Raw genomic sequence first — 16,527 nt, 5'->3', positions numbered from 1 at the left:
ACGGTGTCATTGAGATCAGGACAGGGGCAGTTAAACTTAGTGAAGCCAGCCAGTCTGTGGAGCAGGGAGTGTGTGGGTATTGGAAAAAGTGTACCGAGTTCACACTCCCCGAGAGTTTTGATTGTGGTATTATTTTCCTCTACAAAGTCGGTCAGAACAGACTGACCATACATACTGAAAAGGAGGGACGTTGGAAGGTCATGAAAAAAGCAGGTAGTACCTTGAATTCCTCATCATAAGTCACACCTGCATTTGAAAATCTCAGTGGGGGGTTGCTTCTCTTTAACTTCCTTAATATGATTTTGAGGATGAACCCCAACTCCTCATATGTCTGTTGGTCAGGGCATGTGTTAGGCAACTGTGTGCCAAGTCAAAAAGTGTGAGTTGTGATCTATCTGTGACCTCGTGTCCTAATAAGGTAAGAAGACGGGGTACAAAACAGTGGTGGCGTCACCCAGAATCACCACCTTCATTAGTGAACGCAGTGGATTAATTATAACAGCAGTGAGAAAAGCCACCATTTTTTGAGCACTGCTTGTGTAGTAAGCACCGTGCGGGGTGTTTTACGTGAACTGATCTCTCTTAATCCTTATCAACCCTGTGAGTATTCTTAGGCTCATTTTGTAGCTGAGGGAACTGGGATCTGGAGAGGATTGTGATCTGTCCCCGGCCACCACGGTTATAACCCGGGTCAGCTTTACAGCAGCACCCGAGCTATTTTGCTCTGAGCTGGCTGCCTGAAACTCCTAATATCCTTTCTTCTTCTGGTTGCTGTGTTTTCCTCGAGCCCACTTTCATTGATCATCTGGAGAGACTCCTCCAGATTTTGATACCTCTCTTTGCCACAAAGTCTTAGGCACTCCTTTGAGTCTCTCTTGCTTTGCCAGTATAAGAGGCATATGTGCTGAGAGTCTAATACTCAAGTGGCCGTTTAAATCTTATCTTCTGATGATGCTGGCTGCATCCAGCGCTCTTAGGTTATGCGTGGCAGCCCACTGTCAGGTTTCTGGTGGGTAGACCTTCACAGTGACCAGCTCAGCACTTGAGCCAAGAGGGGTCTTTTCCCTCTGCTGCCCTCTCCTTGTCCCCTCAGCTCCCAGCTTGAGCTCCGATCTTTCTGAGAATGCCAGTGGCTCACCAGCTCTTTAATCTGTCGTGGGAACGGGAGAGAAAAGGAGCTGTAGTTGGGTGCCAGGCCCTTGACATGCATTATTTTAGTGAATTTTCCCACCTCTGAGAAGTACAGAGGGCATCTCCAGGCTTCACGAGGACAGGTAACTTGCCGCAGGTCACACGGTGCTGTGTCTCTACAGGAATTCGAACTCCAGTGTGTGAGACTCCAGAGCCCAGATCCTTTCCGTTTTGCCACACGCGCATTTACAAGTTAGGACTTAAGATTTAGCTTGCCGTCAACCTTCAAAAAGGACTTGAGCCCTCTGGGAATTTGTTGGTGCCAATACAGGTGGCTCTCAGTGTGATCCCTGTGCCTTTCAGAACCAGGCTGAAGCTGGGTTAATGAGGGACATTTACATAATGGAACTTTTCTGCTCGACCTAATTGCCGGGATAGCTGACTGAGCCAAGGTAGTTATGTGTTCACCAGGTAACTGTGGACCTAACCTCAGCTTCAGGACGACAGTGGTAAAAGGGAAGAGTAGAAGCCGCCAAAGAAATGCCCTTTCTTCCCCGACTGAAAGATTGCTTTGTCTCTTGAGTTGAAAACTGTTAAGTTCTGCCTTCTTCCCTTTTCATCACCTGGTTTCTCTTTTTGAATCCCTCTTTTGTTCTCAGTGATCCCACCCCCAGACATCCACATTGACAGCTATGGTGAAAATTCTCTAAGCTTTACCCTGTCCGTGGACACTGACATCAAGGTAACGTGGGCATTTCAAACCAGCGGTTGGGCGGGGCTTTACTTTGCATGGGAACCTATACGGCAGAGGACGGGAAGATTAAGAAAAATGAATGACTTGACCCAGCAAAGCTAAAATACCACAGCTAGGTTGGTTCCTCCCCCCACGAAGAACAACTTGAGTCTTCACGTGTAATGATTCTGCCTCAGCCTGGTGCCTTTTTTTTTTTTTTTTTTTTTACCGTATAATTAAATGGTTCACAGCTACAGTGCAAATAAAGAGTTGGTGTTAACAGAATATGTATGCCCTGTAATTTTCAGCTTTATTGGATTTCCTGGTGCCGAGCGCTAATGCAGGGGTTCCCAAGAGTGAGTCTTAGGAGAGAGTCAGATACCTCGGAAGCATATCCACTTAGATCCACCTAATATTCTCCCCTTCTAGCACCTTCGTCCCCTCCGCTTGGTCCATCTGCTCGACCAACTTCACCATAATTATCTGTGTCCCTTTGGTTTCTCAAGTTGCCACACACCTTTCATGGGGTTCTTTCTTGTCTGTCTCCCCTCACATCCCTCCCTTTCTGTGAAGCTGTGGTGGGAGCAGCAGCCTGTGCCATTGACGGAACTACAGTTTGGTGTCATGCCCTTGGCTTCAGAGACAGCTGATGCCAGAAATGACCTTGTGTAGACCTTGTCTCTATAGTCTTTGCTCGACCTTGTGTAGACCTTGTCTCTATAGTCTTTGCTCGACCTTGTGTAGACCTTGTCTCTATAGTCTTTGCTCTTGAAAACGTTTTAATTTGGTGCATTGGCCAATATTTTTAAAGACCTTTACATCAAATCCTTCTGTATGCTCAGAACTTGGAAAAGGTAGTCTCTCCTGACCCAAGGATATGTTTGCTCCTATTAGACAAAAGAGATCTAAGCAAGCCCCCTTTGTATGGACCTCTTGGCCTTGACTGCAAGGACCACCTGAGCTAAGACTGATCCTTAGTTACCGTAATCTAATTACCTTTTCAATTTTTATCCTTTCTGCCTTTTTTTTTGGCTGTGCCGTGCGGCTTATAGGATCTTAGTTCCCTGACCAGGGATTGAACCCGGGCCCTCGGCAGTGAGAGCTCAGAGTCCTAACCAGTAGACCGCCAGGGAATTCCCTTCTTTCTGCCTTTTTAAACTGGTTCTTGTCCTTTTATTATTTATTAAGGTTTTTGTGTCATTGAATCTATATGTTGTATTATAAATGGTCTCACATTTGTTTTTAGGAGTAGGAGGGAGCATAAATATTCAGTGATAGCACAAATGGAACTGGTTTAAGAATCCAAAGGACTAGACCGTCCATTGTAAGAAGGGCGATAGATACCCGAGGAACAACAGAAAAGATCTTCCTTTAGTGTCTGGTAAGCTCTGTGAGTGTGGACTGTTCATGTAACATGGCTCTTGCTCCTTGGCAGGTGAATGGCTATGTGGTGAACCTCTTCTGGGCGTTCGACACCCACAGGCAGGAGAAGAGAACGATGAACTTCCGAGGAAGCATATTGTCACACAAAGGTAGCGCCCTGGAGCTGGTCCGTGTGTAAGGAGGAAGGCTAGACCGATGCTTTCCTGGCATTAGAGCTTGTGTGGGGCGCCGGGACAGGTAGGGGGTCTTCTCTGCAGCCGTTCTGAGTGGGCAGGTGTTGTCCATTGAGGATGCTGTCAGTGACTCCTGAGTCCAGGTGAGGGATCCATTAGGTGGTTCCCCAAATCCCCTTCTAACCTGTTGTCTCTTCATGGAAGTTGGAGGCTTAAAAAGGAGGAAACACTGGAAAGAAGCCAGGTTAACCTTCTACAGATGCTTTTTGCCTCCCAAAGGAGAGAGTTCCTGGGTTTAGTTACCTGTCTCTCTTTTTACTGCCCTGGTTTGCTCCTTCTTTGCTGATACAAGGTAGCGCAGGGCCTGCTGCTAATTGGCGTTCGGTAAACATTTGTTGAACGAATGGACCAACAGACTGAGCGAAGGAGGCAAGGAGACATGGAAGGAAGAGGGTCCAGTTCCTCTTGTATCTGTACAGATAGTGAGTCTCAATTAAAATCCTCATATCTGAAGATGGACTAAAGGAAGGATTTTAATTTATTTCTAAGACAAAACCTTCATCGGCCAAGGCTGCTTGTGAATGTTGAAGAGGACATGGGAGCTTCTACTCTTCCCTTATACTCTGTTTGCAAAGTACTTTCAATCCTAGCAGGCGTTCTGTTATATACAGTATATTTTTTTTGGCGGGAGGGAACTGAAGGCTGCCTAAGGAGGCTGTGCAGGAGTATAGCTAACATTGAGCACTTACTGTATACAGGCACTTACCCAGGCACTCCGTGTGTGGTGTTTTACATAACACCTCCAGAATAGTGTGGTGGGATCTACTCATTTTATGGACAAGAAAACAAGGTTCAGGGACTGAATGATTCCCTCAGAAGGTGGCAGAGCCATGATGGGAATCCACGCCTCTCGAATTCCAAAGGCTGTGGTCTCATCGCCTCAACGTTACACCAATAGAAATTGGCAGAGACAGGAGCACAAGTCTTACCAGGCTTTGCCTGAAACGCACGAAGGGCTCGCTCCATGCCAGGCGTCATGCCGAGCACTTTGCAGGAATTTTCTTTTTTTGTTCCCTGCAACAGTCAGCTGGTATAAGTGCTGTCACTGTCCTCCGTCTTACCGACAAGGAAATGAACTTAGAGAGTTTGAGTACTTCATTCTTGCTTGTCCAAGTACGAAGGGTAGAGTCGGGCCTTGAACCCAAGTCCTTCCGATTCCAAAGGCTGTCCTCTTAGCACACCCCCTTTTTGTTCACTGCTCTCTTAGTTTTTAATAACAGTTCCCCTAATTAGAAAGGGGCCACATGTTTATTACAGGAAATTTAGAAAACATAAAAGGTACAATCAAGTTTTTAATTTCCTATCATTTCACTTCCCACGGAAACCACTTTTACATTTTGGGTAGTTCCTAAGTTAATACTTTCTCCTCCTCATTGATTTCTTTGTATCTTCTTAAATAAAATTTGAATAATACTATAGGGAATTTTATATCCTGCCTTTTTCACTGAATGTAAATAACAGAATTTTCTAGTTTCATTATATATTCTTGGAAACAACCTTTAGTGGCCGCGTAATAGTTCATGGAACGCACGTGAAGCTCATGGATGCACACGATTTAACTGTTGCCTTGTTGCCGGGCAGTCAGATGATTATACTTTTTTCTGCCGTAACAAACGCTGTGACAGACGTCCTGGTTGCGCAAATTTTGGGATCCCTCTCATTTAACTGCACTGAAGGTTATGCAGGATTTCAGGACTCTCACAAGGCCAAACGGCTCTCCAGGAGGGTCGTACCAATTTATATCCCCAGATAGGCAGCTTTAAAAGGGATTTTCCCATGCCCATGCAGTGTGTTGCTTGCAGTAGTCATTAATAAATCACGCCGAGTGAATCTGTAAAGTAATAAAAATTCTACAGCATGTGGGGCATACTTACATGGAGAGAAGACATTAAAAAAAATAGGGTGTGCATATAAAGATACGTATTCCTGACTGCTGCCCCCAGCCCTTTGTCCCTGTTTCCCCAGTTGGCAACCTGACAGCTCATACAACCTACGAGATTTCTGCCTGGGCCAAGACTGACTTGGGGGACAGTCCTCTGGCATTTGAGCATGTCACGACCAGAGGAGTCCGCCCGCCCGCCCCGAGCCTCAAAGCCAAGGCCGTCAATCAGACGGCGGTGGAATGCACCTGGACCGGCCCCAGGAATGTGGTAAGTCAGCCAGGATGACCCTTGCAGAGCACGGATGGACTGTCGCCTGGCACTAGGCCACCAGACACCCCCAGGGCTTCCCCCTCTGTTGCTGTTGTTTTTCTTCTCACCCCAAACACAAGCTACCCTTGTAGTCAGTTCTGGATTACCTTCTAGAGGCGCCTGACATCCTGCCTCAGCATCCCTTTCTGCATCCTGGCCTGGCATCCAAGACAAAGAGCCCCCTGCTCTTTGCTGAATAGACCTAGTTTGAGGAGGGGGCACATTCCCGAGCTGGGAGTCTCCCCTAGGGATGGGTGAGAAGTCGCCTGCAGGACAATGAGTATGCACCTGAGGACCGTGCCTCAGGCTCCTCTAGCCCCTCCTCACCTATGGGATTCTCCGCCCACAGGTTGCTTTCTCTGTCCCCCCAAACACGCCCCGTCCCAGTTCATTCCAGGATGCTGGCTCTACTTGTATATAGGCCTTTTGTTTTCATGTATGCATTTTGACTCACTGGAATTAGATCTGTGCTGCTTCTTTTTTTTTTTTTCTTTTGCGGTACGCGGGCCTCTCACTGCTGTGGCCTCTCCCGTTGCGGAACAAAGGCTCCGGACGCGCAGGCTCATGGGCCCAGCCGCTCCGCGGCATGTGGGATCTTCCCGGACTGGGGCACAAACCCGTGTCCCCTGCATCGGCAGGCGGACTCTCAACCACTGCACCACCACGGAAGCCCTGTGCTTCTTTTTGAGCCTGGTTTTGATTTCCCACCTTCCACAGTGTGCACCCTCCTTTGCTTTTAGGTGCACCTTCGCAAGCCTCTTTTCCTGCCTCTCCTGCCTCTGCACCAGGGCGTCTGCTCTCTCTTCCCTGGAATCCTTCCCACTCCTGCTGCTGTGTAGTCAAATCCTAGCTCTTCTGCTGGATCTCTTTCCCTTACCAACTCCTAAATCTTTAGAGTTGATGCCACACAGCATGTTTCATTAGATACTATGTATCCGATTTGATATCTTCTGTCCACTCTCATCTCCCTAAGTAGTTTGTAAGTTCTTGAAGGGAAGGATTGTTTTCTGGGTTTTCCAAATGGAAAAGCATATGGAACTAAATCTGTAATTGAGCCTTAGTGAATCCTCAGTGGCTGGTGAGGAGGAACTGACGCACGTCTTGTCTTCTGAGGGCATCCCCAGTGTGCGTCGGGGGCAGGACTGGTTCATGGGGAAAGAACCAAGGTTTGCAAGGAATTGTCTGTGAGATCAGCCGTGAAGAAGGAGGGAGAGGTAGGCGTTAACTGAGCACCCACTGTGTGCCAGGCACGATGCCCACCCTTCATCCGTGGTCTCGCACTTAATCCTCTCATCAGCTCTGTGGGGTAAATGTTCCTGCTCTACCGGAGAGGAGACCATGGCTCAGAGGGGGTGAAGTAACTGGCCAAAGTCGAGGGTTAGTAAGCAACAGGCCGAGTTAGAGCTCAGGTCCAGCTAATTTAACAGCCTGGGCTCTTCTGTTGCTCCAGAACCTGACTCCGGGGCAGGGACAGAGATGAGAATGCCCAGAGCCACCCCCGGTCTCCATTTTACCTGGAAGTAGACCGTTATCACAGAGGGGCCTTTGTCTCTGTTTAAGTACCCAGCTCAGAGCCTGCCCACCTGTCACCCCCAGCTGTCTGCACAGAGCGGGGCATCGTGTACAGAACATTGGCCCGTGACTTGTTTTTAGTGTCTCACCACACGTGAACTTGGAGAAGGAGCCTAGCCCGGCCTCCTCCTGGCTGAGAGACCCCTCATACTCATGGTAGCCTTCCGAGGGTCAGGGGCTGGTGGAGTCTTCTGGACGAAGCTCTCAGCTTCCGCCCATCTTCATCTCACTGCGGACGCTGGGGTCTCACTCAGGTCTGCCGTCAGCACCGCAAGAGCCACCCCCATCACTGTCTGCATGGGGCCTTCTTACACCCTGGCTCCCGTGGCTCCAGGGACCCCTTTCCTGGCTCCTGGTTGAAGCTTCCACCCCATGGTAGCCACGGGCCTGTCCTCTCTGGGGGTCAGGCCTGCCTGCGCCCTGGGCCCCCATCTGCCATCCCATCTGAGCTCTCTCCTTCCCCTATTTCTGTTCCATTACTGTTTGTTCATCTGAGACACACAAGTCCTTTTGCATGTCCCTGATGGGCTCCCTTCATCCCCATAGCTTCTCCAAATTTGCACGGTTTTCAAGTCCCCTTTCTTGCCTGCTCATATGCTCTTGGAGAAAATGCTCTTTGTTTCTACCTTACAAAGGAAGCTTCCTCATGCGTCCCCCATTAGAAACATGCTCTCAGCTTCCACTTTCCCCTCTATGAGGCCATCAGACTCCCACCTCCTGCTTTAAACTCCACGTGTACCAATTAGGGTTAAGAATGGGTGCATAGAACAGGAATGGAGAGTAACTGTGGCTTTCAACAGTTTATTTCCCTCCTAATTACAAGTCGGTCAGAGTTTGGAGTTCAGCCTTCTGGGAGCTCTATAGCCGCAGCACAGTTTGATCTGGGCCCCAGGCCCTGCCACCTCCAGCCTGTGGCATCACCTTGCAGTCCAGAGGGCCTCCTGGACCACATCACCCTGCATATTCCAGGCAGCGGGAGGGCAGAAGAAGGGCACCGCTCCCTGCATTTCAATGTGTCCTCACCGAGGTCCTGCCTGGAACATCTGCTGACATCTTGTTGACCAGCCCTGTCACGTGGCCTCTGCCGCTTGGAGGGAGGTGTGGGTGTAGGCATGTTTCCAGGTAGCAGTTCTCACTAAGCACCAGGATTCTGCTGAGGGACATGGGGAGGATGGGAATGTCCTAGGCAGCCAGCAGTGCCCGCCCTCCCTCCCTCCCCATGCCCCCTCCACGAGCTTGCACACTTGCTATCCCCTTCGCACCTTGGTCAACCGCTCTTTTCCCCAGTTTATTATGCAGTCTTCTAGTATAGCATCTAACCTTCCACATTTGCATCTTGTTATGGATAATTCTGTTTTTCCTCTCTGCATGGCTCTCCTCAAAAAAGCAAGCTCTGAGGAGAGTCTGCACCGTATTTATCTTTGTAGGTGGGAAGCCACTGCCTGGCCCAGGGTGCCTTCTCTGTAAATGCTGATGAAATAGATGTTGAATGAAGAATTCTTTGTGAGCTCATTTGAAGTGGTTCCCCGGGTCTTAAATTAGGGCTTTCATGAGAGTGAGGTCACTGGCCACTGAACTGGTGTCCTTTTCTGTTCTCTCCTTTTACCAGGTTTACGGCATCTTCTATGCCACATCCTTTCTTGACCTGTATCGCAACCCCAAGAGCTTGACTACATCACAGCACAACAAAACAGTCCTTGTCAGTGGGGATGAGCAGTATTTGTTTCTGGTAAGTTTCCTGTGCCAGGAGTACAGAAGAATGTTTTATTTTTTGAGGATGTCTTAATTGCTGGCCTCCTGGCTCAGACCCAGGACCTGGGGAGCTGGAGATGTGGATTCCAGGATCCGCGTGCGATGCATGTGCGCCTGTGTGCGCGCACGCACACCTGTGTATGTGTTTGTGCGAGAGAGACACACACGGGAGGATGGTTCGTTTTCACAAGCATCAGGTTTTTACTTGAAACGCAGAACGAACGGCCACTTAGCCAACTACAGCACCCTTGTGCAGGATTGAGAACTTGGAGAATGGGTCACAGGAATAAATAAAAGCTGTTGTCAGATTCCACCTCTAGGAATTTAGCTTACATGCTTTCACATGTGTGCCAGGATATTTAGAGAAACATGTTTGGTATACTGTTGCTTGTGAAAACAAAAGATTTGGAACAAACGTCTATCAAGAGAAGACTGGTTAAAAGGATTATTGCCTATCTTTGTGACGGAGCATAGCGCAACCATCCAACACAAATAAACTCCAAATGTACTGATTTGGAAAAATCTCCATGCTGTATTATTAAGTAAAGAAGCGAAGAGCGTAATAATACGTGTAATGTTTTTGCATTTGTGTAAAAAAAATTAAGAACAGTAGACTATACATATACATGCATGCATAAGTACACACATATATAAGTACATATCTATACACACATACCCGTATATCTGGGCTTATATTTGTGCAGGACATTTCTGGAAGGAAGCACATAAAATCATTACTGGTACTACCTCTGGGAAAATGGATTAGAGATCTGGGGTAGGTGGGGAATTATTCTACATCTTTTTGTATGCATTGAATTTTAATTGTATCCATATGTCACTATTTTGTTGAAGCAGTGGTTTGGTGACAACTGCATGAGTTCGAGTGGTGTTTGTTTCAGGTCCGGGTGGTGGTGCCCTACCAGGGGCCGTCCTCTGACTACGTCGTGGTGAGGATGATCCCAGATAGCAGGCTTCCTCCCCGTCACCTGCACGTGGTTCATACAGGCAAAACCTCCGCCGTCATCAAGTGGGAATCCCCATACGATTCTCCTGACCAGGACCTGGTGAGGGGACGCATGGTCTGGTTCGGGGGCGGGTGGGTCCTGTAATGGGGCAAGAAACCTAGGCCTGGTGCTTGGAGTTCAGCAGGAGGTCTCCCCCTATTTCTGCCTGGTCAAAGACGGGGTCCTTACAGGTGCCTCTTCTTCATTGTCACATCTCCAGTATTCCTGGCTACCATACTGGTTTGTCCCTCCTTCTCTGCTTTCTCTGCCTTCACTAACAAATCTAAATCTAGCCCACTGCCTGTGTTTCTAAATAAAGTTTTATTAGAACCAAGTTATACCCATTCGTTTACACATTATCTAGAGCTGCTGTTATGCTACAAACAAGAGAGTTGAGTAATTGTGGTAGAGACCATCTATTCTTCAAGGCCTAAGATATTTGCTGTCCGAACCTTTACAAAAAAGTTTGCTGCCCCATGCCCTAAGAGAAGAGGCATTGATTCTAGGAAAAAACCTCCCATTTTCCCTTGCCCAGGCTGCTCTGACCTCTGTGCCCTCTGCCCTTCCTGCCGTCCCAGGGGTGGGTGGTTTTAAATGCTTGGTCACAAAGACTCCTGTGGACTCTCAGCTTCTTCCTGATGATTGAGTTCCCTGTGCTTACTACCTGTCCTTTTACTTTCTCCCTGTCCCCATAGATGTAAGAAGCAACCTGGGAGAAAGTAAATGGGGTTTTTTGTCTCTTAGAGCTGGGATTGAACACTTTCATTCATTGTTCCCCTCTGACGACATCCCAACACTATGGCAGTGGTGGAGATAGAGAATTTAAACACTGAACTGGGGTTTTTTTTTTTTTTTTTTTTTGCGGTACGCGGGCCTCTCACTGTTGTGGCCTCTCCCGTTGCGGAGCACAGGCTCTGGACGCACAGGCTCAGCGGCCATGGCTCACGGGCCCACTGCTCCGCGGCATGTGGGATCCTCCCGGACCGGGGCACGAACCCGTGTCCCCTGCATCAGCAGGCGGACTCTCAACCACTGCGCCACCAGGGAAGCCCTGAACTGGCGTTTTTCTTGCATGTTCCAACATACCTGCTGCTGCCATCACAAATATGGTTTTCCCTAGAGTTGTTTTTTTGCGGGGAGGGTGGGTAGGTGGATCAAACTGACAATTCTCTGTACAAATCTGGGAGTGAATACTTGTTATAAGGTTGGGACATGACTACCCCAGAGGCTTTCCAAAGAACAGACATTGGGGCTCAAAATATTGTTGCCGGGGGTCACAACCACTGACATACTTATGTTACATGGGCCACCATTGAACTACAAAGAGTAAAACAACTCCAGGTTCCTGATTACCATTAAAATGTCTTTTTCTTGTCCTAGCTATATGCAATTGCAGTTAAAGATCTCATAAGGAAGAGTGACCGGAGCTACAAGGTAAAATCCCACAATAGTACCGTGGAATACACCCTTAGCAAGTTGGAGCCTGGAGGGAAATACCATGTGATTGTCCAGCTGGGGAACATGAGCAAGGACTCCAGTATCAAAATTACCACAGGTGAGCAGACAAGCGATTGGAGGCCCCCTCACACGGCAAGGCACTCCCAGTGCCGCCAGAACGCCTCTAGGCATGGGATTTCTTTTTGTCCTTTTTTATTTTTTAGTTTTTTCAAGACATAGGATTTCTATCAGTAATTGCACAGGAAGTGCGAAGACGACCTGCAGTGTCCACGCTGGGGCAGAGCCGTGCAGGCGTCCCAGTATCTGGGCTGCAGGGTGGTGGCCAGGGCGCTGTGGGCTGGGGAGTGGCTGTCGTTTTCCATATTCTCCATCTCCTCTAGTCTCCCCTCCCCTAGCTGGTTTTGACATTTCCAAGAGAGTTAGGAAATAAAACTGAACATTTGCCACTTAAAGCCAAGCATTGCATCTGGGCACCTGGACTGAAGTCATCGTGGTTCCTTGGGGCAACATCATGTGCGGAAATGGATGGAGACCAGTAACTGGGCAGCAGATTAAAGGGGGATTTGCTGCCGGCTCCAGGCTGGCTTAGCAGTCAGGCTCAAGTTCAGAGAGCAAGTAATAAGCTCAGTTACTCGGACAGCAGCAGACGATATCAGGAGTGTCAGTAACGGAGGCCGGCAGTGTGAACCGTGGGCCTGGGCCATACTCTGTGGTCATTCTAGGGCTCTGTCTTCAGACCGAGCTCCCTAGGCCCTCACTGACCTCTAAGGCCTCTGGCATTTGGAGCACGAAAGTAGACTGGAACCAGAGCAGAGGTCCAGGTAAACTTTGAACATGGTTCCATCCCACCCCATCCCTTCCTCCCCCTACCTCGTTTGTTTTTGGCCATCCTTGAGTCTAGATAATGTCCAGATTTCTTGGCTAAAGGTATTACAACAACAAAAGAGTTGCCAGTTAAAGAGTGTCTGCAATGTGCTAGGCTGTATACGAAGCGGTATATGTGTATTATTCCTTCCTTAACCTGTCCCTTCAAGATTAGCATTATTTAATCAACCTTTGACAGACAAGGAAACGGAGACTCAGTTGTTGAGCCACTAACCACATCCTACGTCACCTTTAATTTTCAGTTTCGTTATCAGCACCTGATGCCTTAAAAATCATAACAGAAAATGACCATGTTCTTCTGTTTTGGAAAAGCCTAGCTTTGAAGGAAAAGCATTTTAATGAAAGCAGGGTAAGTTCCTCCCTCCTTCTCAGTGACTTCGGAAATCTAATTGAAATGCCATTTTAGAGATGAGCTCGTTAAGAGCGTGCTGGCGTAGATAGAGTAAAAAGAAAGAATAGGGCAGGGGAGTGAACTTGAGAATTAAAGGACCATTTTCTGTGGGATTGCTAATTAGTGAAATGTTTATACTGCCCATTAAAGATGTGAATCTCTGCACTAAGCACTTTTCAGTCCTGAACTTGTCGTCCCCTGAAAGATAGAGAAACGGGCTGAGTCCTCACTGTGCTTCCTGAGGCTGGACTGGGGCTCAGCATCGGAACCCAGGGCCCCATCTTTCCCAAACAGTCGGAGGGCGGGGCTGTGGCTTCAGTACTGGGGAACCAAGCTGCACTGCCAACCTGGAATCTTACCAGTTTCTTTCCAGTGAGCAGGAAGCGCTTGAAGATAGTCTTTTGACATATGAAAAACACCTTGTTTCATTTTGTTTTTAGCAGACCGATTACCGAACTCACAGCAGGAGATAGGAGGAGGAGGAGGAGAGTGGCACCTGGGAATAGATTTGCCATCCAAGGGTGGACAGATTCTCCAGTGGAGCTGGGTTGGCCCCATTGTCAGCAAAGCATGAGCTAAATAGATACACAGTAAATCAACCGTGGCTACCTCGGGGTAGAGCGTTGGCAAAGAGCCCTACAGTTCTAAATCGTCACAGTGTAATGCCAGAAGGAAGGCTAAATCAAAATTTGAAAATTCTCACAACTGTGACATATAAATGGTTAATGTATTTAAGTGTAAAGAGAGCTTTCAAATCAATTCAAAACAGAAACACATTGACCCTTGAAAAACGCAGATTTGAATTGTGCAGGTCCGCTTATACGTGGAACCTACGGTACCACACCGTCTGTGGTTGGTTGAATGCAAGGATGCAGAACCGAGGATACAGAGGGTCCACTCTAAGTTATTCTCGGATGTTTGACTGCTCAGAGGGTCAGGGCCCCAACCCCTACATTGTTCAGGGGTCAACTGTGTTATAATTTTGAATAAGGAACAGGTAGCACGGTAAAAATGTTCAAGCAGCAGTGAGCAAAAGAAAATAAAGTTTCAGCTTCACTAGTAATCTAAACAGCACAGATACAGCACTTTCACATTAAATTGGCAAAAGTTTTGGGGGAGGGTAGTACCAACATGAGTCATAGCTGGGGAGAGGAGTGCTCTGGGAACATGAATGGGTTCAACCTTCTGTAAGGCACTTTGGCAATAGGTATCAGAAACGTTGAAAGTGTTACATCGTTTGATCCAGCAATTCTAGGATTTTACTCTAAGGAAACAGTGTGCATAAAGAACTTGATTTATGACAGTAAGAAAGAGGACACACCCTAAATGCCCACTAGAAGAGGGTTGGTCAAGTCAATTATGGGTGGCTGATGTTGGTATCATTTACATTTTTTTCCTTTATCCCCTTATGTATTTTGCAAATGTCCTACACCACATATACATTAGATAGAAAATAATAAATGCTAGTTAGTAGTCTATAAAAAAGAAGGCAGGAGTAGGACTCCAGGCAGGTGCTGCAGGGAGACCCAGTTGGGCAGCCAATTGTCATCAGCGTGGCAGGAGCCCAGCTTCATAAAGGTTGGGCTTGCAGTCAGTATTCCATTCCCAGTGCAGGGTTCCAGCATAAGCTTAATGCGTCCTTATTCCTTCCTCCTGACTTAGAGTTCAAAGAAGAGGCAGGTCATCAGAATGAGAACCGGGAGACCATGATTATGCAGTGGGGCCCAATATGTGGGTAGAAATAAGACGGGAGGGGTTTTGCGGTGGGTGGAGGTGCTGGTAGCTATGACACTGGAAGACTTGGAGATCAACCGGGAAGTCTGGGAGTCAATCCTGATCCCAGCCAGCATGCTGGGTTCGGGCTGTTCCAAGAGGGATTTTTCCAGCACAGGAGTCCAAGACTCTCCCCGAGCCAGTCTAAGTAGGATGCTTATTTCACACTCCCCCAGTGAGCAGAGGCTGAGCTGCTGCAGTGCTGCCTAGTTCAAGGCCAGGCTTGTCTGGGGCTGAGATCAGCTTGGATGAACTAAAAAGCACAGAGATAGGAAGTGAACTGCAAGCCAGCAGTGGAGTTTGTATAGGCTGTTCTAAGGAGAAATGTCTTGCTTTTATTTTTTACCCCATGCCCGGAGTCCACTGCAACTTGGATTTATTATTGGTCCAGTCTCATTTCAATGACCTGTTGCTGTGTTGTCTGGATTCTTTGTTTCATTTAATATTCCTTGAGATAAGTGGATTGCTGACCAGAACTTTGAATTCTGTACTGGAGTATTTGTTAAAATGGCTTTTGTTAGGTCTGTGCTTTTCATTTCTACTATGTGGCTCAGAAGTGGGTAGTTAGATGTTGGGGATGAGAATGTTCCCGTTTTCTGAATCTGATATCTCAGTGCTGTGTAAAAAGAACTGGTACGAAACACACACTGCTTTAGCATCTAAAAATGTCTGCAATAAGGAGCTCACAAAGTTGGAATCAGTAGTAGCAGCTGTTAGATTCCTTATTTAACTTCCTGAGCAGTCCCTCCTGTGTTTGTTTTCAGGGCTACGAGATACACATGTTTGATAGTGCCATGAATATCACAGCTTACCTTGGGAATACTACTGACAATTTCTTTAAAATCTCCAACCTGAAGTTGGGTCATAATTATACTTTCACTGTCCAAGCACGATGCCTTTTTGGCAGCCAGATTTGTGGGGAGCCTGCTGTCCTGCTCTATGATGAGTTGGGATCTGGTAAGTTGCTGTTGTTGCCCATTTCCATCTTCAATTCCGAGGAAATATATCAGGGATATAGCATGGCTTGATAAACATGTGTCTTTCTAAAATGCATTAAAAATATTCTTGCAGCTCAAAGGAAAATCATTTATGCATCAGTTTAATCAGATACTGATATATTTAAAAAATACTTCCTGGGCTTCCCTGGTGGTGCAGTGGTTGAGAGTCCGCCTGCCAATGTAGGCAACACGGGTTCGTGCCCTGGTCTGGGAAGATCCCACATGCTGCGGAGCGGCTGAGCCCGTGAGCCATGGCCACTGAGCCTGCGCGTCCAGAGCCTGTGCTCCACAACGGGAGCGGCCGCGACAGTGAGAGGCCCACGTACCGCAAAAAAAAAAAAAAAAAAAAATGCTTCCAGAGTCAGGCATGGTGTGAGGAGCTGGGATTATAAGGTGACCATATTCTGAATGTAAAGCAGAAGAAAGGGAGGTTTTGTTGAAAAAGGAGATTCTGCTTGGGAAGCACTAGCTTAATGAGTTTTGTTTTTATTCTTTGGAGGACTGTTCAGAGCTGCTAATATTCCCTAGGATTCTGCGAGTCAGTAGATTATCTCATCACAGATTCCCTGATTTCTCAGCCTCTTCATCTTCACCGTCAGCCTCAGATCAAAGCCTGAAGTTGACCTGGGATCTCTGTCTTCTGGACACACACAGACAGCAGTGTCGGGCCATGGTGATGGCAGGGGAGAGGAACCTTCCATTTACATGGAAATTCTGCTCAGATTGTAATAGCTTAGCCAGGATTTCAACAAATGTTTTGCCACTGGCCTTTGTAGTTCCATTTATTCCCAGCCAAGAACTAACCAGTGCTTAAGTTCAGAATCTTATGTTAGACTTGTTATATGTTCCATCACGCTTCCCGGCGTGGCTTCTGGGGGAATCCTTTATCCTTGGCACCTCCCTAAAAGAGGGAAACCTTGCACACCACATCCCTTGGAGAACTGTCGCATGTTTGAGGTTCTGAGAAGTTTCTACAGGAAACAAACAACCAAACTCTTGTTGTCCTAGTGTTTTTTAAATAG

General features: G+C 47.5%; 1 protein-coding gene across 1 annotated transcript in view; it reads left to right on the top strand.

The window, feature by feature from the left end:
- Positions 1 to 16,527, top strand: part of SORL1 (sortilin related receptor 1) — a 156,487-nt gene that overhangs the window by 136,039 nt on the left and 3,921 nt on the right. The window contains exons 39-46 of the mRNA XM_065883269.1: positions 1,791 to 1,873; positions 3,300 to 3,396; positions 5,446 to 5,630; positions 8,854 to 8,973; positions 9,896 to 10,060; positions 11,381 to 11,555; positions 12,586 to 12,692; positions 15,272 to 15,464. Of these exons, the coding sequence (XP_065739341.1) occupies positions 1,791 to 1,873; positions 3,300 to 3,396; positions 5,446 to 5,630; positions 8,854 to 8,973; positions 9,896 to 10,060; positions 11,381 to 11,555; positions 12,586 to 12,692; positions 15,272 to 15,464 (1,125 nt within the window). The remainder of the gene's footprint in view (positions 1 to 1,790; positions 1,874 to 3,299; positions 3,397 to 5,445; positions 5,631 to 8,853; positions 8,974 to 9,895; positions 10,061 to 11,380; positions 11,556 to 12,585; positions 12,693 to 15,271; positions 15,465 to 16,527) is intronic.

This window comes from Phocoena phocoena, chromosome 8 (assembly GCF_963924675.1).
Source record: "Phocoena phocoena chromosome 8, mPhoPho1.1, whole genome shotgun sequence".
Taxonomy (NCBI): Eukaryota; Metazoa; Chordata; class Mammalia; order Artiodactyla; family Phocoenidae; genus Phocoena; species Phocoena phocoena.
Note: the sequence above shows the minus strand (reverse complement) of the source record. Positions and strands in the feature narration are given on the sequence as shown.